The sequence below is a fragment of the Electrophorus electricus genome, chromosome 3, assembly GCF_013358815.1.
Source record: "Electrophorus electricus isolate fEleEle1 chromosome 3, fEleEle1.pri, whole genome shotgun sequence".
NCBI lineage: Eukaryota > Metazoa > Chordata > Actinopteri > Gymnotiformes > Gymnotidae > Electrophorus > Electrophorus electricus.
The window spans coordinates 17,160,913-17,186,023 of NC_049537.1; the positions used below are offsets into that span (position 1 = coordinate 17,160,913).

The 25,111-nt window shown below is 37.0% G+C and overlaps 1 protein-coding gene across 3 annotated transcripts; it reads left to right on the forward strand.

The window, feature by feature from the left end:
• gnas (GNAS complex locus) lies at positions 1–23,715 on the forward strand. 3 transcript variants are annotated; one of them, XM_027010742.2, is made up of 14 exons: positions 1–261; positions 644–1,393; positions 4,050–4,122; positions 5,565–5,619; positions 5,759–5,878; positions 8,748–8,774; positions 10,272–10,369; positions 20,065–20,119; positions 20,257–20,330; positions 20,742–20,800; positions 21,684–21,804; positions 21,927–22,057; positions 22,294–22,361; positions 22,579–23,715. In XM_027010742.2, exons 2-14 carry the CDS (start codon positions 1,255–1,257, stop codon positions 22,723–22,725), a joined length of 1,167 nt encoding a protein of 388 aa, XP_026866543.1. In that variant the 5' UTR covers positions 1–261; positions 644–1,254; the 3' UTR covers positions 22,726–23,715. The 3 variants fall into 3 exon arrangements, with proteins under 3 accessions (XP_026866543.1, XP_035379807.1, XP_026866544.1); XM_035523914.1 differs by having other exon boundaries at positions 1–138; XM_027010743.2 differs by lacking the exon at positions 8,748–8,774 and having other exon boundaries at positions 1–1,393.
• The last annotated feature ends 1,396 nt before the right edge of the window (positions 23,716–25,111 follow it).

Genomic DNA, 25,111 nt, shown 5'->3' on the forward strand with positions numbered 1-25,111 from the left:
CCATCTCTTCAACGCTATCTATCTCAATGTACAATTCACTATAGGAAAAATTGCCAAAAATACTTTCAACAAAAGGATTCGATCGCGTCTACCTGAACAGCAACACGCTCCGTCCATGAAGAAATTGCTGTCATTGCGGTATTTGTCCTTTTAAATAGATTATCTTCATGTATCTAAATGCACATGCATAGCCTACCTACCACCCGAGTTCAAATGGGATACAAAGCTTAGCCTGACAGCGGACTCTGCCTACGATACCCGGTAAAATAACGAAGTATTCTCTAAAATTACGTTCTCTGGAATAGATGTAACTGCATCTGCTGTGGTAAAAACCATAAGGATTGTCGTTTGTGTTAAGTCAGTCTACGGATGTGAGAAGAAATTCAAATTGCAGCAGCTAACGGAGAAGACGAAAAGGGCCTCTTGATTTGGACAGCTCAGCTACCATTGCAGAATAGAAGGGGAAAATAAATTCAACTACGGGAATTTTATTTTTCTATCTGACACATCATTTCATAGCGGAGTTTAAAGGTTCATGTCGACAATAGTGCAAAGCGGAATGATCCACATGTCGTCATTTTGGTGGAAATATTTATTTTTTAATGTTTAGCCACCCTTTCAATCTCCCCTTTGCCTCTCACAGTGTTGTGGTGAACGGATCTGACCGAAGAAATACGTTTCGTGGAGTTATTAATGATTTTGATATGAGTGGTGGCTACAGTCGTCATTTTGGAGAGCCGACTATGGATTCACAACGGGAAATTTACTAAATCGACTTTGGATTTCTATGCTTTTATAAAACATCGTGGGAACACCGAAACAAAACCATTCATGTAACGACGAAGGCTGCAGTGGATGCATATTCACATCTAAATACAACTGTATAATTGATTTCGGATATTGTGGTAGCGCGATAGGACTCGGCCGTCTAAAGGCCGGCCTTGGTGTTTTCATTACCACTACAAGCCCTCCTCGCCTATAGTTAAAGCTGAATAGTTTCCCATCGTAATAGCTTTGATATTACTGTCTACTCCCATTTAAAGATTGGTCCTGTTACATCCTTGTACGTTATTCTTATTCAAGGGAGTGTTTATACAGGTATAAATGTCACAATTCTCGATTAATGTGTTTTGATCGGCAGCCAATCAAGAAATTTGCATAGATTTGATTACACGTTATATTCAACCCCCCCTCCCCCCCCCTACTTGTTTTTTGTTGTTGTTTGTTCGGGTTTTGTTTGGGGGGGGGGGGAAGATGGGTTGTTTGGGAAACAGTAAGACTGAAGACCAGCGAAATGAGGAGAAGGCACAGAGAGAAGCAAACAAAAAGATAGAAAAACAGCTACAGAAAGACAAACAGATTTACAGAGCGACCCATCGACTACTACTGTTAGGTAGGTCCTTTGAATGCAGAAGTCCTGCTATGCCTTACAAATGTATGTATATGAACAAATGCTTTGTGATGACCTGGTAATTTATCTGAAATGACTGGAATATTTGTGAGAGAGAAGTGACAGATTGTGAATGTGTTCATGCTTATTTGTACAGATCCCTGAACTGTGCTCACAGGGCACCGGTCCTGTAGGCGTAGACATATAACTGTTAGACATATAACTGCATCACTCTTCTACCCAAATTTGAGTTAAGTGGGGCTTACTGTGTCAGATAATGCAGACTTGGGCCTGGCTGATCGGAGTACAAATAATGTGAAGGAGTTTGATACAGATAAAGCTAACACCACCAATTTTTGATATAGTAGGATTATGCTTTATCATAATCATAACTAAATTCCTGCCATTAACAGCATTTGTTAATGTAACTTTCTGTTAGCCTACTTTAAAAGCCTAGATGTTATTTACATTAGTATCATATTCTTCAACATAGTGATAAGCAATATGCTGAACCCCTCACTGAAGTGTTTGAAAATGTTGAAGAATATGATACTAATGTAAATAACCTATTAGCTGTAGCTGACCTTTCTCATTGTTTTATTTCTGTTTTTGCTTTTCTAAAGAAAATCATCACAGATTATCCTGGGTGGTTTACTTAATTTTATATTTCCATTATATTTCCATTTTTTTGTTTAAAAAAAAAAAAAGCTGAAATGGGTTCAATATTGGTTTTGTGTAGTATCAAAGATCGGTTTGGAAGAATAGGTTTTATCTAATTAACCCCAAATGCAGTTTACATCAAAACAATAGGTTTACACCAATTCTGTTTGGTGGTGGGGTTTGATTTCCTCACATCATTTATCCCAGGTTGAATCTTGGGAATCATCCCATTCTCATGGCTTTGAATGTACCTCCTCAACCATTCCTTTGCAGTGAGGTGAATCTGTGAAATAACAGGAACAGAGTTAGTTTGAAGTGGCAGCCTTACCAAAAATACTCCCTTAAGTCCTCATAGTTTACTGCAGTATAAGTGTATAAGACATAAACAAGTGCATAAGCTATGAGCAAATGGTATTTTGCTAAATGTACTATAATGCTTGTGTTATGCAGTTTATGTGATAGAATTTTGCCTGTTAGGTTTTGGTCCAACTAAAATACAACATCATAACTGCAATGTTGTCTTCATAATCTAAAGTTATGGACATCTTAATTTCTTGTAATATAGTAATTATTTAATTCTGATTATGTATCGAAATATATGCAGTTTCATGGTTTATACCTGCTATAGGGTATTCAATTTGAACCCTGTCCTATTTCTTCTATTTATTCTTTACTTTTTTTGAGCAAGTAACCAGTAAATATAATGACAACCTGCAATAATTCACTGAGCTCCTGTTGCATATGATCCTCAGGTTGAGATTACTCGAATTAGTATAATTCCAGCCTTTATTTATTTATTTATTTATTTTTAACTGATGGAATATTTTTCTGACTGTCTTAATGCCCAGCAAGACTCAGGCTAATCAGGCTAAGATAAGGCACCGCAGGCAGTAGAGAGAGTATATGAGAAGCTGTGTCCACGACTCGCATGTAGAGTTCCATGATTCCACAAAGTAGGCAATACTACAGGGTAGAACATGGGTTGTGTACTGTTCAAATTGTATTTTACTGTACGAACCATGTTTCATTACCAGACTCCCACATGCAATAAGCTACTTTCTGCACATAGGATAATCTATTAATAATGAGTGGATGTTAGCCATTTATTCACAGTATGTGGGGCCTACAGATAAATAAAGGTTTTCAAGGATTTTTAAGTCGATGGTGCTTCATGGATTTGACTGGTAATTGTGAATGTCAGCACAGCTGAAGATTTGGGTTTTTTATGCAATGCCACAATAAAGGCCAACAATAGACATTTGTTTAGTATTGTTATCTACATGTACCCTTTATGTACTCACATTGCCCTTCCTAATAGGTTTGTATGTTTTCATTTTTCTTTTTTTGTGATGTATAACTGATGGCTGACTCTCACTAACCCTTAGATGCAGAGTCACTTTCCATTTTAATTAAACTTCTTTCAACATATTTCAGAGCTGACTGTAACTTTTGTTAGTTGAGCCCAGTGGTGTAACCAAGACTTTACTGAATATTACATTTAGAAATGGAGTCAGAGGGCACCATATATGATCTGTTTTGCCTGAAAGTCAATCATCCTCACAAAGCACACTGCAGTACATGGCAATAAATTGCTGGTAATGCTCTGGTATAGCTCTTAAGATATATTGTCAGGTATATTCATCTTGTCTTTTTTCAATGATTTCAAAGCTCTTTGGCATAGCAATAAAAACCGATTCAAAAATCAAAATTCTCACAATCCTTCTGGGTAATAAGTAATTGGTCATTCAATTTGAAATAATGGAAAATATTGTATTAAATTTGAAAGGATCATGTACAAATGCAAATCACCTTGTACTGAATGTCTAGTGGGGTATTTATCAGATTAAGGGGGGTGGGGAAAGTCAGCAAAGGGGATATATTGAGTAACTGGGAAGTGATTATTTTTTTAAGCGTAATTTTAAACTGCTTATATTTGTATTACTAATGTGTCAATGACCTGATATCCACCCCATGCTTTGTATCTCCTCTTTTCTGTTAGGGGCTGGAGAATCAGGCAAAAGCACTATAGTAAAACAGATGCGAATTTTACACGTGAATGGCTTCAATGCAGAGTAAGTAAAATTGTTTTATGTCTTCCTATGTTTTGTTATATTTGCCAAACAATAAGAAATCCCCTAATAAACTTTTGATTCTCTACCTGAAATACAGTTTCCAGAAAGTTTGCTAGTACCTTTTTTTACCATTATTGCACTTAATGTTTACATTTATTTGCAGCTATATTTTCAGATGAATAACCTTTTACCCCTCTTTTTGGATGATTCTAGATAATATTGATAAGTATTTGATTGTGACATGTTTGATATCATTTTGTTGACACAACCAATTTCTCACAGCCTTTTGACATGATATTTCATTATGTACATATATCAGATAAATAATTTTATATCTTATAAATAAACCACATCTAAAAGACTTTTATATTTTAAAATTTAACCTGATCTGGAATGCTTAAACAGTAGATTCTGCTTTGGTTTGGATTATTATTATTTTTAGCCCTATAAGACATAAGGAAAATGTCTGTACTGTATTTTCTTGTAGGAAAAACTGAGGCAGGGATGGCCCTGGCACTACTTTAGCAAGACTGGTTCTTGAACAGCAGATACTTCTGTCAAATATTCTGTTGCCAAGACTAGAAAGACATTTAGTTATAACATGGTTTAATTTAGCATTTCATTAAGGAAAGCTAGTTTTTGATGGGCTCAAGCGGTATGGCTGTGTTATACAGTGACAGGAACTTGGAGGAAGTTTAGAAGCAAAGAGAAGTTGGATTGTAGGTTTAAATTTAGAAACTGTTTAGAGATTGGACTCTGATCAGAATGAAGGCAAATGTATATTGTTTTCATCATGCTCGATCAATTTGACAGATATGCTTGTTTTCTGGCTGCAGTAAAAAGTTATTTAATTGTAGCCATTTATGTGCCACCCAAAGGGCCACATGAACTCCACATGACTCCAGGCAACATGAACAACTTTGATTGTCCACCTGAAGGAGTTTTTTTCTTTCATTTTGAGTCACTAGAACCAATCTAAGGATTTTTAAAAGATCAATTTGAATAATAAACATGTTCAATAATAAACATGTTCAGTTTTTTCTGTAGAAGTTACATGTGTAAAATATATTTTTTTTCTAAGCTGTAAACATTTGATGTCATATTCTCATATTGATGTCATATTGTTAACAGTATTAACAATAATTGGTCTTATGTGTGGTTCACATTTTAAAGTGTTAGCTGAAGTAATTTCAGCAACCAGCTCATGAGCTGCACCATATTGTTGGACAAAAATAGGTGAAGTCTTTTTTAAATGATTTTAGCTATTTTCATGATTGTAGAGCTCATCACACTCATGGTCTGTGGACAGCAAGCATCTGGGCAAGAGCATATAAAGCACTAGAATCTCAGCAATAGGAATTTAGCTGAAAATGGGTCAACAGAATACACACCGTCTATAGTGCAAGTAAATGTTTACAATTGATGACCTGTTTGGTTTACAGAGAGAAAAAACAGAAAATTCAAGACATTAAGAATAATATAAAAGAAGCTATAGAGGTAAGTGATGACCCTTCTAGGAGCTTAATAATCCTTCTAGAACCTCACCTAATGACCTCCCTTTCTTTATTGAAATCTGTAGAAGTTTTGTATGTAAAGATATGTTTTGAGTGACTGAATCATCTTTGTTTTTCTGCAGACTATTGTGACAGCAATGAGCAATTTGGCACCTCCAGTCAAGTTAGCCTATCCAGCAAACCAGTTTCGAATTGAGTACGTTCTCAATTTAGCCAATCAGAAGGACTTTGAGTTCACCTCGGTGCGTATAATGCTAAATTGTCTGGGTACAATCCATCCATTAGTGTGGGTATGTGCACCTGTCACAGTGTGTGTGCATGCATGCATGTGAGAGAAAGCGAAAGAATAAATGCCTTATCCATAGTTGTATCCTCCACCTGTTCACTCTTCTGGGATGTCAAACGGGTGAATTGAATAAGCTTCCCACCTGAGGGAGGGGTGTCTGTCCTTGAGGTGTCATGGCACAGCCCTCATTACTACTGATTACCTGTAATAACCTCTAAATGCTTCCTTAGAGAATCTCATATGCTCCTCTAGTGTCGTTCAAGACCTTCTTGTTCTCTTCTCACCCAGACAAGAGCTTTGTTCCTGTGGTGTGAGGGGAGAGACCCTAATCTGGCCCACTGGGCTTGTGTCTCATTTAATTACAACTGACTGGGGCTCTGGGGCTCCTTTGGTTTATAATGGAAAAGATGTTGAGCAAGTTCTGCCTTTCATGCTTGACTTGTGTGTTATCAGTGTGCTCTAGGCCAGTTGCTAATGGTGAACATTAGTATTTTTTATGCTTTTTTTCATATTTGTCTGCATGTGTTTTTAAATAAATGTATTGATGACACATGGTGGATATATTTATTAGTTTGTTTGTTTTTTAAGAATAAGCCATTAAATAGTATGTAGCCGTTTGCTAGCCATTTAGCCATTAGCTAAAGACTGTCAGCATGTAATGTGTAGCTTGAGTTGAAGCCATCTTGTGTAGCAGTGTATTTTTTGTTTATATTCTTATTTTGTGTGAATGCTTTGAAGGTAAGGTACAAGTAAATGCTGTCCATGCGCTTTTGCTAGCATTTTAAGTGTTACATTTATTTTCAGAATTGAGCACAGGAGATGGATGTAGTTTTGCTATTAGCTTACTGAAGACCATAAGCTACCACTCCACCCTAGTCTCCCACTACCCCCTGGCCTCAGGGTGAGATGGGAATCAGTGTAACTGATTGATTTGGCTGCTGATAATTCTGTGAGAGAAAGTTAGACAAAAGAGAACACTATATAATATGGTCCAGCAATGTCACTTTGTGCTGTAAAGTCGGGAATGTCCATTTTCCCTTGTAGTTTGTGACTTTCCGCTCTCCATAACTCAACAACCACAAAAATTAATTTGGTAACAATGCATGTGATAGCTCTGTTTGTCATTATCTTGTTACATCATATTGCATCATATCATGTAGTGCAGACCTTTAGTCTAGGTATAGGTATGTGCAACAAGATGACATTTCCCCTTACAGAAAAAAAGAGAAAAGTCCTGATTGCAATTACATGGACGGCATTCACCAAGTTTTTCTTATGGTTTTCTTATGCTAGAACTGTTGTCAAGTCTTTACCATAAGCCAGAATGCAGAGACTGGGAGAAAGAGTGCATCGTGATGTAATTTTCTTTGAAAATAGGCTACAGTTAAACATGGCATCCAAAAAAGTATTAGCTTTAGTTTTCGGCTGGTGTCTGTTAGAAAAGTTTTGTGCAGTAAAGCTCTTTTTATAAAATGCACACAAGTTAGACATATTTAGCAAGCTAGAAAAGCAGTCAAATACACAAAAAACATGATTTGGCACTACAGTTGATGCAACAAATATTTTAATAGTTGTAATCATTGGTTATACCTGTCATGAGGGAAATTTCATAATCAGATGATTTTCAAAGATATTTTTCCTTGTGCAAAGGAGATTTTATTACCATTACCATTACCATTTATTACCATTTTCACCATAGGCCACAGTTGAAACACTTCATTTTAATTTTAAAAACATGCCCTCTCCCATGCATATAAGGAATTTAAATAATGCTTTGGTAATAATAGAATTTTTATCCTTTGTAAAAGCATTATAAAACATTTACAAGTTGATCCTATTATGGCTTGGCACTATTTGTGTATTTTTGACAGTGCCTTTTTTTCTATTGTGTAGTAAAAACAGGAAGGCACCAAACAAATGGCATCATTCTCAACAACAGTAACTTGAATTAGTGTAAGTAATTTGAATAAAACCTCATTCAAAGCAGGAATCAAGCCAGTAATATATCTGTCATTTGAGTGTCTTCCACTATGTAGGTGTATGAATTTCTTTTAAAACTCTAAAACTTTCATCTCCATCAGTAATAGTAATATAAAGTGAGCAAATAAAGAACACCAGGTCTGTTTACACGACATCTCATCTGATGTGAGCATGGGTAGAGTGGTGCAGTGGCTGATGATTGCTTAGTACCATGACTCTGGTGTTGGTCCAGTCTTAAGATTTGTTAATAACCCATGTGCTGAGTGAACATGATCTGTGGCATTGCAGGAAGGACCTTTCAGTCATGAGAATATATTTGCAGAGAGGACATAACGTTTGTAATATTCGTGATGATAAGCCTGTTGAATATGATTGATTACATTGGTATATTGATGTCACTGTTATATTGATGTCCAACTTTATAGGTTATGAATTTTTATATATTTTTTATTTTAATCACGCCAACGAATCGTTGCACTCTTGTTAATGTCAAATTGGTGACAGAAGCAAAGCAGACTGCAGTCTAATGTAAGCATCAATATAGCATCAGCTAATTATCAAACTTTTTATTAGTTAAAGCAAGGAAAACTGTATTAACAGGAATATTTCACTTTTAAATTGTTAATGCTTGCAGTATGTTGTTATATTTATCTGATATGTACTAACTGAGCTAACTTCTGAATAGAAACCTTTTTATATTTCTTTGTGGATTACCGAAAAAGCACCATAGGTTGGATGTTGTGTACATTTGTTATTGACAGATTAGCTATAGCTGAATGGATGTGAGATCTATGAACTTGATTGTCATACAAACAATTAATTTATGAAACCTCTGGCTTCAACAGAGGGAAGGATGCAGATGTCATTCTTCAGTAAGTTTTGATATACTTTAATATACCTCTGACTATAAACATGAGACTGCTTAGTTTTAAGTCTTTAATAGGTGAAGTCCACCATTTTTGGGTGATGTAAATGATAAACAGTAGTCTGATGTCTTAAGTACTAGTCTGAACTGCGATTGCAGCCCCAGTCCTCTGCTGCATGTTTACAACTGCCACTCAAGGCCTGCTTCCAATGTGTCTGATTGAGCCACACACACAAAAATTATGTAGGTTCCTCGGTCGCTCCAATGTGAACCAGGGCACATAAAACACAAGGTGCACTGTGTACTAAACCAGCAAACTAAAGGAGTGAGCAAAATGCACTGCTCCAATTGAAAAAAAATTAGAAAAGGGCGCAGCAGTCAGCAAAATAAGCAAACATGCAAACCCCACCTTAGATATCACTGGATCATGTAGAAATCCATGAGTTTGAACAGCGAAAGCATTGTTCCTACAAATGAGTGAGTTAAGGGGACAGACATGGATGCACCTTGCCATGTGCACCCTGGGTTACCCCAGTGTGTTTTACCCCAGGTTACCCATGTGTTGGGTTATTGGGAGGCTTAGTGGGGCTACTGCAGACTTTCCATGTCCACAGTCAGTGCCTATGCAATGGTGCCAGTGCCTTGTACTGGGCCATGTTGGCACCATGCTTGAGAATGGTGTCACTAGCTATTCAGAATTACATGGTTGGAAGTTGGCATTCAAAAAGATTATATAACCCTATACAGATGTTAACTAGATATGACTCGAATGAGACCGTCATCAAATAAAACCTTCACTTGTTGCTTGAAAACAGTGTGTCTAAAATGGCCTCTATCAGAAAAGCTATTCATCAAAATACCTACCTCTGACTGAGAACTTGTGTTCTTGTTTGTGTTCTTGTGGAATTTGACATATATGACTATGAAGTGATTTAATGTATCAGAGAATGTTCCTCTGTCTAGAAGTCAAATGCAGCAGGATGGTATGAGTTTACCTTTTTGAGACTTAAAATTACCCAGTAAAAGTCTGTGGAATTTTGTCTTGATCCAAATATCTTGCAAACATGGCTCAGACCAGCAGTAGCTCAATCATACTATGATGTTGCTACAGAAGGAAATTGAAATATACTTGTTTTTATCTATCTATCTATCTATCTATCTATCTATCTATCTATCTATCTATCTATCTATCTATCTATCTATCTATCTATCTATCTATCTATCTATATATATACACACACACGCTAATAGTTAAGACATTTTGAACAAAATGAATACATCTAAAAAAATAAATAAATCTCACTAATGTGGTAGTAAAATGTATGTCTGATTCTTGTTCACTATAAATTCTAATATTCCGATTGTATTCACATTTTGGCGAAATAAATGTAATATCAGAAATTAGCATATGTCAATAACATTTATTAGATCATTCTCTTTTGTTCTGGTCTGCCTTTTTGCCATTTTTCTCACACTGTGAACCTTGTTTTCACCCCTTCGGCAGGAGTTTTATGAACACACAAAGACCCTGTGGCAGGACGAGGGAGTGAGGGCCTGTTTTGAGAGATCCAATGAGTACCAGCTGATTGACTGTGCTCAGTAGTGAGTATAGCGTTTTATTGAATACACAAAGCATGCTTCATTCTCTTTCTGTCTGTCTGTCTGTATCTGCTGGGGCACATCTGTGTCCTTCAGAAGTCTCCTAACAGATGGTGTTTCACTAACCTGGTGTTAGTGTACACAGTTGTAGCTCTTACTGGTCTGGATGACGTGAAATGATTACACTAATATCTTGGACATTTATTTCCCTCTCCATTTATTTGAAGGCTATCCTATCTGTATTAATCATTGGTATGTTGCTTGATGTGGCCGAGTTAAAGATATCTACTATTTGTCTGTCTAGTGTTTGTCTGTTTATGAGCTGACATTAATGCACACTTAAGTATGCTTGTGTAGGATTTTCATTCTTGGCCTGTTTTTGTTTGCGTTTCTTATTTTTTTGTTTGCTTGTTTTTTTCATTCTTATTTTTTAATTGCAACATGTTGTAAATTAGAGAATGGTTCCTAGTTTTAACTGTGTCCAAACATTGGTGCTTTTTGTCTCATCCCTCATTTATGGCAGTCTATAAAATATTACCCTAAGCCACGGATTAAACTAACCAATGGCTACTTTTAAATATATTTTAAATAGAATTATATTTTAAATATAATTTCAGAGATCATTAACTTATTCAACTTATTTAACTTATAGTATTTATTAAATGTTTTCAGGAAATGGTTTAGTAACTGGTTACAAATGTGAATATATTAAAAAAAAAAAAAAAAAAAAAAACCTAAATGATGGTGCATGTGTGCATACATGTGCACGCATGTCTTTGTGCTTATGTGTGTGTATATGTATGTGTTTGTATGTGCATGTATGTTTATATATGCATGCGTGTGCCTGCGTGTGTGTTTGTGTGTGTCCTGTCTGCTCAAGCAGCCGCTGGTGCTTGTTGTGGATGAGACCCTGGGCTGAGCCTTTTAGACCGGAAGTGCCCCCTCCTCCCTGTGTGCTTATGTAAACGGAGAGCAGAGAAAGAGAGGGAGAGCTATTTTTAACTCACTCATTCGCTCACTCAGTCACTGCACAAGGAGACAGAGCTTGTATGTGTGTGTGAGGGGAGAAAGAAGGCAAGATTTACAGAGAGATCTAGACAGAGGGAAAGAAGATGGAGTGTAACACTGGTATTTCTTTAAAAAAATAAGTAGAAATTAGAAATGTTAGCTACTTGCTTCTTTGGAAAGGAAATGGCAATGATGCAAAAAGTATGTGTCTACCAAACAACTCCTCCATGGAGGAAGAGTCGAAAAGGTGGAAGGCTGAATAGGGTGGAAGAGGGGAATGATGGTGCAATTTAAGACATGTGCTCATGCACACAGAGAGAGAGAGAGAGGGAAGCAGAAAATTCAATTTCACTGATGCCCCATGATGAGCTCATTTTTCTGTCTGACTGTTGTGAAGGTTCTTCCTGTCACGTGGTGTGTTTGTATGCACACCCATGTGGTCGGGTGCTGTGTGTATGCGCGTGTGCACATGTGCATGTGTGTTTTTCTTTGTTTCTTTAGTTGGAATGATTGTTGACATTGATAGAGAAAGATCATGCAGGCTAGCTCTCAGAAATGGTGTGCATAAAAAGGGAAAGAAAGAAAAGCCCTTAACAATAAGACTAGTCAAGTAGCTTGACCATAAATGTTTGTGTTTGGTTTCTTCTCCCAGTTCTATCACCACCATTTTGCTGCTGCCTTCCTTTTTTCATCTCCATTAGTTAACCTAGTAGTGGGATCACTGTAGGGACTGAAAATGTCTGAGGCTGATTCGTCACAGAGAGAAAGAGAAAGACAGCAAGACAGGTTTTCACTTTTTCCTGAATAATTGTTTTAGGCTACTTTGTCAAACAAATGTTATTTTTTCAAAAAAATGAATTAAATAAATTTGTATGATTTATCCATAAAATTGCAGGGTCTTTGACTATAACAGAAAAAGTAAACAAAAAAGCATGAACAACCTCAGCTACATTTTTTCAGGTAACACAGCTTGTTTCGTATATTTTCATACACATTCTTTTTTTTTTTTTTGCTTTGCTTTGCTTTGCATAAATTGTTACAGGTTATTTATCTTTGTAACCTAGCAGATGATTTCTACAGTGCCAGACAAAGTGCCAGACAAAGCTTTGGTAAAATAATCAATCACAAGCGAGAGGGTGGGGCAAGTTTGTGAGACTTCAGACATCACAGCTCCAATATGTGGTTGGAGTTGATTGATAGTAGGGCACTCTCGAATACTCCAGCACATTGGATTTGAATTGAAACATTGACTTTGGCGATTAAAGAGCAAAGTTTCAAATTTAATATAAGCGTATTTACATCTGTATTGGCTAAACATTAATGTCTCCCTTATTTCAGGAGACCTAAAGCAACTACAAAAAAGTAATTGCAGAAATCTCAGAAATGTTTGTTACTTGATTGCAAATCCTTTGCATTTGTGATGACTGCCTCATTACCAGCCTCTGGTTCTCCTCTGGTAATTCTGCACCAGGCCTAAAATGCAGTCATTTTTAGCTCCTGCCCATTTCCCAGGCTTTTTGCCTTCCCTGTATTGTTGAACTCTGATGTTCAGGTTAAAGTGATTGACTTGGCCAGTCAGGAAAATTCTATTTTTGGCTAAATCAAAAGATAGCTCTCTGCGGTTTCTTTAGTTGTGTGTTTTGGGTCAGTGTCCTGCTGTAAAGGTGCTGCTGATACCTATCCACTCCATTCATAAGGCTCTCATCCCAGATGTACATGCTGTAAGCACTTTTTAGCAAACTGTAAGATGGCTTTATTGATTTGAATTTTTTTATCTTCATGTTGGTCTGCTTTAGTAGACAATACTGGCAATCGACTCCAGTTTTCTGAATATTCTATCAACTTTAACTCTTGTCACCTCTTGATGATCTGCATTGTGGATAAATGAACTCAAATCTAAAACACTTTTGTTAATCATGTTTGGAATAAAGATGCGATGACATGGCTGGCCAGAAACTGAGCATCCAACTGTCCGACAGCTTTTAGGCCCTTAAAAGGGAGGATGGTGATGAAATACCTTAATTTCCTACATGAATGACAGATACAGACTTACCTCAGATTAAGCCATCAATCTGCACATGAAGCTGCCCCCCCCCCCCCCCCCCCCCCCTTCATTTTAAATCTGGGGTACAAAGCAAAATTGTCAATGTCCAGTTACTTACACATTGCACTGTTTTTTCCAATAAATTTGATCATGGTAATTGGATACCATGCATAGGACGTGTGTCCAAAGTGTGGGATTATTTAGTAGAATTGCATATCACAGAAAGAAAATGCAAATAAATCTATTTTGTCCATTTTGTGATTGCAGTTCACCAGCTAATATTAGTGGAGCAGCTTCAGTTTATAAATGGCATATGGCATTGTTTTCTATCATTTGTTGTATTTGTAGATGTTATAAGACTCCCTTATTTGTCCCTTACACTATTGTCATGTGCCTCAGAAATGCAAGATAATTTTTTCTTGTGCAGATCTTCTTGAAACATGGCTGAAGTTGGAAAAATAATTAAAAATATGCCATGATTATTTGTTGAATGTTGAATATTGGATGGTGAACCCACATAAGGTTTTTAAAGAATTCTATATATGATAGCCTAGTTGTTTATGCTGTAAAATAACCCTTTTGGCTTTATGACTTTTTCTGGCTTACTCTGGCAATGAAATACAGCTTCTGTAATGAATAAAGTGGTTTCCCTGCTACAGATGAAGCCTATTCTTTGATTAAAATTACCCTGCTGATTGCCTCATTCATAAGATTTATTAGTCTAGCACTAAGGATATTCTATATCTGGAACACCACCTTGGATTTTTTAGAGCAGTCCAGTGGTTTGTTTTATACTGTTCTTTAGCATCAAGCATGTCATGCCAATCTGTATAATGCAGATTAGGAAGGAGAAAACCCAGAAACCAAATCATTGTAGATTTTGGAAAATCTAGAATTTAAGTGAAATTTAGGAAGCACAGTGATTCTGATGGCATAACAAGCACATTTTTGCATTTACCCAAAATGTTTTTCACATCAATCAGCATATTTAGTATGGGTATCTGAAACTGAAAGAAGATACCTGTGGCCTAAGGCTTCTTAAGAGTAAGATTAGAAGGCACAACAGTAACATGAAAAAAAAAAAGGGGGGGGAAAAAATTTTTTTGAAGGAAATAAATTTTGCTTTTTGGTTTTTGCCCATTTATCTGTTTGCAATTTGATGATGCCCAAATACACAAATATTTATTATTCGGTTAATGTCAAACTGAATCTGATTCAGTTTATTGCCAGACTGAATCTGAATTTAGTTATTGGAAGGCTGAATCTTTGGAACAGAATGAAAGTGAAAACTACAAGATTTAGGATTTTTTTTTTGTCTTTGTGCATTTGGTTGGTTAGTTTTTTACTATACTGTGCCCAAAAATATTTTTAAATATTTTAATTTTCCTCTTGAGACACTTGAATGCAGCCATTTCTAATTGCTAGTTATTATTGATACTCACTAATCTACTTATTTTTAAGTAGAAGGAAAATTTATTAAGTCATAAAATGAAAGGAAAATGCAGCTAGTGAGCATTTGTTAAATAAGTAACAGTAAATTTAAAGAAAGTATGAAATTTAAAGAACAAACTGCTCCATTAACACAATGTGTTATAAAAGGAATGCTGAGGTAGAGCAAAACATTCTCCAGCATTGAAGTCTTTGTTAATGCAGGGTCAGGGTCCCAGACTCTAGAATGGACTTTTAGAATGGACACTCTGTTCTCTTGGCTGTCATTATAAACAGCAGAGGAAAATTCTACTTTGGAAAGTTTCTCAGAAAGACCTGTTTGACTCTAAAAGCGTTTTACTATATTTATTGCATGGTAAAGTGAATCATTAATGTATTTCCTAAATGATGCATAGTTGTCATTTAAATACTTCTGCATTACACACATTAATCCTGCAGCATTTATCCTGTTTTCTCTCCTCCCTGCATGCTCTCTCTTTTCTCTCCTCCCTCTTTTTCTAAGTCAAACCTGTTTTCTCCCCTTCCCCCTTGCTCTTGCCTTCCCTCACTTTTTCACTCTTCTCCATCCCCCCACTCCCTCTGCCTCTTTCCCTCTCTCATTCTCTCGCTTTCACTCTCGTTCTCTCCCTGTCTCTTTTTTTCACCCTCTGTCTCTCCCTCTCTCTCTCTCTCTCTTTGGCCTCTCTCCAGTCACACAAGATTTGGAGCTGATGGTCTATTTATAGTGCCTGTGGTTCTGTCGCTATGACAACCGAGCTGGAGGCCAGGGCGCCAGGGAGCTATTTTTGGAGTTCCGCTGTAATGTCAGACACAGCCTTCTCTCTCTTTTCTTTCTTTTCCACCGCTCCCTCTCTCCTTCGGTCTCCCGCTCTTTTGCTCCTCTGTGTCACTGTAAAGTTGTGTTGTGTATATGTGTGAAAGAATATGCAAGATACTCTAGGACATTTCCAGTCATACTTTAGCACTGCATTCTAAATTAAATATTTTTTTGGTATCCACTGCCAGCCCCCTCCCCTCCCCACTCCACCCACCCTCTGTCCATAGGTTTCATTTCCTGTGGACAGTTTGTTTGTATGTTTTATTTGTTTGCTTGTTTTTGTTTTTTAGTTTGTTTAGTTATTTTTGGTGCAAATGTGACTAAATTATCTTCATTATTACTCTGTTTTGATTATCAGCACAGGTTAGTTCAATGGTCAATAGCAGAATACCAGCCAACTTCAACTTCTGCTCAAAGATTGTTTTCTCTACTGTTCTCTATATATTATATGCATTTACCATTTTCTGCCTTTTTCTGATTATAAATGTATTTTTCTTATAATTAGAAAGCTGCTTTTTACAGAACAAATGTAGATTGAAGAAATAGATAAAATGGAAATTGATCATAAGATTTGAGAGGTTTTGTTCTTTATTCTAAGGTTTGTCAGCATGGTGCATCTGTATTGTACTTTTCCCTAGCAAGTGTCCTTTTTCTTTCAAGTAGTTACTTTATATACATGAATTTCACTGTTCATGGTCAGATTTTCCCTGCTGCAGTGGGATTTTATGTGTGTCATTATGTGAACTTTGGGTTTCACAGCAGTTATAACTAATTCTAAGATTTCAGTGTAATTCAGTAAAAAATGTAAAGATAGAATGTGGTTTTATGGGAAATAAAAAGTGAATTAATTTTTTTTTTTCAATGTACTTCCCTAGTATAAAACTCTGACTTCCCTGACTGTCATTGACTGTCTTTAGAATATGTTTAAATTTTCAGAGTGATTGTTAGTTCCAAGTCATCATTCAAATTATTAAAATAAAGGGATAAAGGGAGAGGTCCTTGCAAGCATTACATATGCTTATATAGGCTTGTTTTAAGTATATAAATAATTTTTACTGGAATATTTAATTTTTCTTTCTTCAAAATGTTTCTATTGCATGCTTTAACCTGGGTGAATAAATTTTCTTCTAGAACCCCTTCTAGTTAAAAAAAAAAATCACATTTAGTCACATGATTCAAATGACTGTATGAGCATGCGCATACATGTGCACGAGCAATGTTCAGTCATATATAAGCATGTGTATACATTTGCATATATTTTTTTCTTTTTATCCTTTGCATATTTATTGTATGTTTCACTCAAGAGTTTGTTTAGATTTTGTGGAATACTGCACATATACATCCATTTCTAAGTGTATATGTTAATAATGCCATGTTCTTTCTCAGGTGGGTTCTCAAAAGGATGCTTAAAAGCTAGGTTTTTGGGTTTTCATTTGTTTGAGCATTGACTTTCTGCAAAACTGATAAAAATAATTTTATTTTCTCACCCAATCCATTGATGCAGTATGTTTTTGACTGCTTCCATAGAAATTCTACAATATCTGGAATTCTAGTGCAGAATTTTCACAAACTTCTAGAATTAGCTCAGGTCCAGCTCTATAGTCTTGTTGCATTTGGCCGTCAGATACTCCGATTGTTGTTCGGTCGGGTTTTGGGGCTTAAATATGCTTGGCTTCAGGTCTGGCTGCTTCCTTTGCCTCAATGTGCTGCAGTTGTAGCTGCTGAACCGTTTTCAGGGTTTGTGTACCTCAAGAGGCAGGAATTGTTGTGTCGTCTGACTGGTAGGCTGAGATATTATTGGCACAGCTCTATTAATAGAAAGAAAGGCTATAATTGAGATATGGTGTTGGACAAGGGCTATGGGAACAAAGCTGGGCACTCAGGTTGCCTGTCTGTCTACCTTTCTGTCTACATGTCTGTTGTGAATCTTTCATAATGTATGCTGATCGGAGGAGCTGTCTCTCTCTGCGTCTCCCTCCATGCCTCCTTGTTGTCATGTGTTGCTTCTCTTTTTCTTTCCTGTCCTTTCTGTCCATTCATTGTGCAAATTACAGGGCCACTGGGTGGGGCATCTCTGAAGGTATCTCTGAAGGTGCAAAATGTCTGATCGCACTAGAAGAATTAAGATTTTACAAGTGTGACCTGCTTTCTAAATGAAAATTACACCACTGAACAATTTCAGATTTTATTTAATTAATTGGATAATTAATTTATTTTGCAATTTTCACATAATTTTAGCATTTTTAAAGTCTTATAAATGTATCAGCAGATTTAAGTGACTTAAAAATGTATATATAGCAGTCCTAAATATACTGATGTGAGAGGAAGTCTTCTGTAGGGTTTTATGCCAAACATTCCAGACAGAACATAAAAAGATAAGGTCTGTTCATAGGAAAATACTGTAGAAGAGACATGCATCGCCTCAAAAATATTGATGGATTGGAATAATGTGCACAAATTATTTTCCCGGGTATTTACTGAATATTTACTGGCATGGTTTAAATTCTTTTTGACTTTTGGTTCTGAATCTTGCTACCAGACAATATTGCTAGGATTATCAGTGAAGGACATTTAAGTTCCAAAAGCACAATTATGTACAAAATGGAAGTATAAAACCTCAACTGAAATCTTAGCTCTTAGTGTGGCTTTTCAAGTGACAAGATAAACCTTCAAAATTAGGTTACCTATGAACTAGGATAAACACTTATGTTTCATTGAATTGTACTGGTCCTTTATGCTTTGTTGACTTTTAAGCTTTTATAGTCACTATTTATAAAAGTTGCACCATCTACTTTTTGCTGTGTTTATGGACTTGGCATGTTTATAGATTATACTACGGTTGCTAGTGGTGAAGCAAATCAGCTAGTAGCTAATTTTCTGACTAGCCTGTTAGTTTTGATCTGCAGCTACCGCAGATGGATTGATTGGATTTGCGTGGCCTCTGATGTGTTTTATTTATCCTTATGTAGGTTCATCATAGCTTTTTATTTTTTCAGTCTGTTTGCCCCTAGCATGTACATCATACCTACACTGTGCAGTCACAAAAGGCTGCAATGTAATGCATTCCATTTTCAAATGTATTTTGAAGTAAAACACATCAAAGCCATGAAATACACCAACCAAAATGGAAATAAGTGTGTTTGGAGTATAGCATGGAAAACGGACTCTATTTTGTTTGTTTATTGGTATTTTAACACTGTCACAAGTGTTGTATCAAGTGTTACCACAGAAGTATATTTCGTGTATATATTCACATTTAGCTGCAATACACACATGCACACACATGGATATGATCTCAGACCAAGGCCTCTATCTGTGTGGGACCTGCAGGTCCGTTGTCACATTTCAACCCTCTGTGTCACATTCTTGCTGTACTGGGGGCTGCTGCATAACTCCCACTTTCTCTCTCGCTCTCTCTGTCTCTCTCAGACTCACTCACTCACTCACTCACTCACTCACACTCTCTCTCTCTCTCTCTCTCTCTCTCTCTCTCTCTCTCTCTCTCTATCTCTGTCTCTCTCACCCTCTCTCCTTCCCTACCTCCTCATGATGTCTGTGTCTCTGTTTACACGTGTCACCTTGGTCAATGTTCAGAGAAGGTTATTGCTTGAAATTTGTAGCCACAGTTAATCTGCTGAGTGTTTTTTTACATTTTATTTATGCTGTGTTTATCTCTCTACCACTCATTGGTCACAATACTAGTTTTAGCCAAAAGTACATTTCCATTATGTTTTATCTCTTCTGAAAGCAGCTGAAATCAGAGAGCAGCTACCTCCTCCCTCTCTCTCTCTCTCTCTCTCTCTCTCTCTCTCTCTCTCTCTCTCTCTCTCTCTCTCGTGGGCTCTCTCTCTCTCTCTCTCTCTCTCACATATTTCCCTATCTCTCTCTGTATTTCTCTTTATGACAGACATTCGTATATTTCTGTTTTATGTTCTGCTTTAGTTCTCTTGCTCCCTCGCTGTTTCCTCCCACTAGACCAGATCCATTGACATGAGCGGCATCTGACTGAGCATACTCTGATCACTATGACTCAGAACCCTGCCTTTGATCAGCACAAACATGTGCCACCTGCTGTCTGTTTAAGGCACTGCAGCTTCCATTCTTGTTAATTTATTTTCTAATGGCTGACTTTCCATGTGTTTATCTGAAATATGTCAGCAGAAGTCCTTTTCAGGTATTTTTTGAAAAAGGTTTTCAAACCATTAAATGTTGTGGTTTCCAATTTCACAGAAGCACTGCTTGATCAGTGCTAAACATCTTAGCATGGGTGCATGTCAGTATCTAGTATAAGAATCTTAGACTATGCAAGAATGTTTGCTTGCATTCTTTTTATTTCCCTTTGTAATGTGACTTTATTAATGAACTCTACCTCTCTTTCAGCTTCCTGGATAAGATTGATACTATAAAACAATGTGACTATACACCTACTGATCAGGTAAAATGTGAGGCTACTGTTGTTGTTGTTGTTGTTGTTTTATTAGCGACTTCTCCTGGGTGGAAAAATAATTTTCTTTGTGTTTTTTCTTCTCTTTTGCTCTGATTATCTCCATCTTTTTGTCTCCTGTCTTTTAGGACTTGCTGAGATGCAGAGTACTCACTTCAGGGATTTTTGAGACAAGGTTCCAGGTGGACAAAGTGAATTTTCAGTGAGTAAGACTATGGCATGTGCCGTTTTCCCCCCACTCATTTAGCTAATACATTAAGGAATGAGGAAAGTGAGATTTATTGTTATTAATATAGTCCTGTTTATCAAGTTCCATAGACTGTTACACAAGGACCCAGTTGCAATGGTCAGTCAGGCTAGCATTCTGTTGTTCTTTTACGATGACCCAACATGACAATAACACACAGGAATGGTAGGACACATGGCCTGAAAAGAAAAATTGTTAAGAAGCTCTCAAGATCAAAATGTCTTTTCTTGAAATGGTGACAGTTTTAATTTTGCTAAAGGAGAAGCAGCAGAAGGAAAACACTTTGGTGGAATGCATTTGTATAATTTTCTTTTTTGTGCATGCTTTGCCTTTTCTTGCACTTAACACTCATTCTCTCATTCTCAGCATGTTTGACGTTGGAGGTCAGAGAGATGAACGCAGGAAATGGATCCAATGCTTTAATGGTAAATGCTTTAAATTTTATTACTGTATAATTGTGACACCAGATTAACAGTGTTTTGTCATTCACAAAGGCTTAGAGATGTATTTTACAGAATCATATAATATTGCTCTTACATCCATTTGTGGCAGCTTTAGTAAACAAATAAAAACTATGTATAGGCAGCGAGATGGTTGTTCTCTCAAGTAAAGCTGGTGGATCTGATTAAAGCATTTACAGGGCTAAATTTAAATCTTTAATGAATTAACAGTTTAATGTACACAGTCAATCTTTCATCTTCTTGCTTTCTATTGTTTTATTTGGGTGCTTTTTTTAATATTTAAGTACTTTTATATAGCACCTTTTATACATAAAAATGTCAAAGTGCTTCACAGCAGAAAATAATTTTTAAAAAAGGGAAAGCAAAATCAATTTTGGATTGGTAATGAAAACAAATAATTCTATAATATTTAAATACAGAAATAATAAAAATATAAACTAAAACAATGCTAATGGAAATAAGCAAGACCTGCTAGCTGAGAAGATTCTGGCAGGCAAATTGAATATGGAAAGATGCTTCCCTGAATTTGCACTTTTTTACCTGCTTAAATTGGTAAAGGGTTCCAGATTTTAGGAGTGTAAAAGCAGAAGGCTGCATCACCATTCTTTTTAGGCTGCATCTCACAATTTCTAGACAGGACTGTATATGAAATATGTCTGCTAGGCAACTCTGTATTAGCAAAGGTGCCTGGCAATTTAATTATAGAAGTTTCTTTATTAATCAATACACATGGCAGAATTAAGAAGGAATACATCCAAAATATATCCTAGAGTGTTTATCAGCATCTAAATACACTTGTGTTTGCTAAAGTATTGTGAGTCTGAAGATCTTGCATGTGTGATTGTAGATGTGACTGCCATTATATTCGTGGTGGCCAGCAGCAGTTACAACATGGTGATTCGAGAAGACAATCAAACTAACCGTCTCCAGGAGGCACTGAACCTATTCAAGAACATCTGGAACAACAGGTAAGGGATTCATCTAGTTGTTTTCAGTCACCCTTAATTATCAGTATCTGTTTATCAGGTAATATGTGGTTGGCCTTTTTTAAGTTGTCTAATGCTCTGTCTAATGCTCTATCTCTCTCTAGATGGCTTCGAACAATTTCTGTTATTCTTTTTCTAAATAAGCAAGACCTGCTAGCTGAGAAAGTTCTGGCTGGCAAATCAAAAATAGAAGAATACTTCCCTGAATTTGCACGCTACACTACACCAGATGATGGTCAGTAAGAACAACTAAATGGTTCCTTTTTCTCTCTCTCTCTGTATGACTGTGCATCTCTCTCTCTCTCTCTCTCTCTGTATTGCTGTGCATCTCGCTCTTTCTCTCTCTCTCTGCCTCCTCTTTCTTTCACACAATCACAGAACACCCAAGGGGCAGCTCACTGTCAGAGTACACTGTCTGCATGTATGTGTGTTTTTATGAGATCTGCTCTTCTTCCTTTTTATTTCAACTAGCAACACCCGAGCTAGGGGAGGACCCTCGTGTTACAAGAGCAAAATATTTCATCCGGGACGAGTTCCTGGTGAGTGGGTTCAGCTGATCCAATATGGTTGTGCATACATGTACATGCTTGTACACACACACATACTGTAGCAAATATTTTACTTATTGATTATGAATTTTCCAAACAAGGTATCCCACAATGGAGTAAATACATTAATTACATATTTATTTTTTTCTTTTTTATAACCTGTATAGTTTATCTGAAACTCATTTGCTTTTATTTTCTCATCCACCAGAGGATCAGTACAGCAAGTGGGGATGGTCGGCACTACTGCTACCCCCACTTTACCTGTGCTGTTGACACAGAAAACATCCGCCGAGTGTTTAATGACTGCCGGGACATCATCCAGCGGATGCACCTCCGCCAGTACGAGCTCTTGTGATCGCCATGGGATTGATGGCATGTGGTTCCAGAACTTCGGGACTAACAGGACATGGATCGGGAACTTCAGGACTGACAGGACGTTGTTCCGGAACTTCGTACAGGCCTCCTGCCCTACTCATGCCCGAAAAATGAAAACCGTGAAACTTCTTACTTACAAGTTCCCGGCACTCCTGTGCGCACGCACATGCTCGCATGCACGCGCACATGCACACGCACGCATGCACACACAAACACACACACACAGGTTTTCTCCATCCTGAGAAATTGAGGCTGAGGGGCAAAGAGAAGATTGTGTTATGGGTGAACAAGTGTGACTGCAATCTGGTTAACAACAACAGAAAACAGCCAGTGGCCACTAATGCTGAATGAGTAAAAGGGGAATACATACACACACAGTGAGAGGAAAGAAAAAAAAAATGAACAAAGAAAACATTAAGCTGAATGTTTGCCCACACTTTGACGTTCTGCTCAGGACCAGGAAGACATTTTGTGACAAACACACTCACACACACACACACACACACACACACACACACACACACACACACACACACACACATTCATACACTCACTCACACCTGTACTCACACACTCAGTTCTGCAGTTCTACTCCTCACCTACAGTCCTATGTATGGCATCAACAGACATCCTATGACATCAACTGTTTCTAATCATATGCCTAGAACACAGACACATTGATAAACATACCACTATTTTGATCCTCCACTCTTTGGTCCAGTTGAGCTTTTAGTGCCTGAGTGGGCCTGGCATCTTCCCTTCTCTCTCAAAATGGGACAGACTGACGGAGAAGAAACGTGATAAACTGATGTAAACCTCTTTTCCTTCTTTTTTCCTTTTTTCCCTTGTTTTGGGAAAGAAAAAATGGGGTGGAAATTTAGAGTGTTTTCTGCCCTGAGTTGCTTAGTGTGTGGAGCAGAGAATGGCTTGAACACAAGACCCATCACATGATTCTCTTCTCAAAATGCAACACAGAGAAGAGGCAAGAGCATACAATGCATAGATTCATGCAGAACAGTGAATTACATGCAGTGCAAAAAAAAGCTATATATATATATATATAAATATTTATATAAATGTGTGTGTGCGCGCGTGCGCGCGCGTGTGTACACGTTTACACGTACATTTACAGATAGTCATAATATGCTCACACACACACACACACACAAATAATATATATTCCTGTAATAATACACTTTTTCTGTTTGTTAGTTTCCCCAGTGTGTTGGTGTACATTGTGCACAAATATGCATTTGTGCACCATTTAAACCTTCTGTTTCACAAGATACCTAATCATTCTCCTGCTCTGTTATCACTCTCTCTTTTTCTCTCTCCATTTCTCTCTCTTCCTGCCCTTTTCTTCTCTTCTGCTGCAGATTTATCCTTATACACTGACCTGGTGGGACTGAGAAAATGTTCTGATGTGGGAATGGGGCTGGGGGAAGTGTGCAAAAGTCGAACAGCTTGTTCAGATATTCTGTCTCGTTCCCTTCTCTACTCCGCCGTCCACACCTATGTTTTGCCCTGTCTATCTTTATTTCTGTGCCGGTTCATTACTCTTGTACAGACTGTAAAATGTATTATTTTGTACAACTTTATTGAAGAAAAAAAGTAACTTGTAGAAGCTCCCTGTGCCTTGATCACGACTGTACGTGTAAAATGAGCTAAGATGTAAGTAAGATATTCATTGCGCTGTTTGGCTCTGCCCTGCCTCCTTCAGTTCCTTTGCAACGTTCACCTCTGACCAGAACCTTGCCAGACTCTGGTTCAAAGTTGCCCTTTTTTTTACAGAACTAGGACCAGCTTCTTTTAAGCCGAGACCTAATCAGAACTATTCAAACAAAAACCAGGGAACTGGTCTTGGGTCATTAGCAAAAGACAACTAACGAGGCCGCTCATCAGAGGAGTGTGGGACAGCTATTGTCATTCAGTCTTTTCTTTTCTTTTTGTGCATTTTCTTTTACCTTTTGTTTATTTAATTTTACCCTGTCTGATACATATTTTAGGATTCAAAGAAACATCTGATGCTGTGTAGTACAAAAAAAACATAATATACAGTATATATAAATATATATTTATATGTGTAAATATATTATTTATATATATTTGCTTGCTTTGTACAGGTTTTATTTTGCTTTTTGTCACCAATAGCCTACATTTTTGGAGGCAGGGGATGGGGCATAACTCCCTTTTTTATAGCTTTAACTCTTTTAGAGGAGAGACAAAAATTACCCAAATGCAAAAATGTGTATCGATACTTCAACAAACCAAATCCCTTTGCTAAAAAAGAGTGAAAAGACAAAAAAAGAGGGAGAAACTTCAGCGTATCCAAGTGTGAACTTGTTCAGAGAGCTACAGTGTCAGAT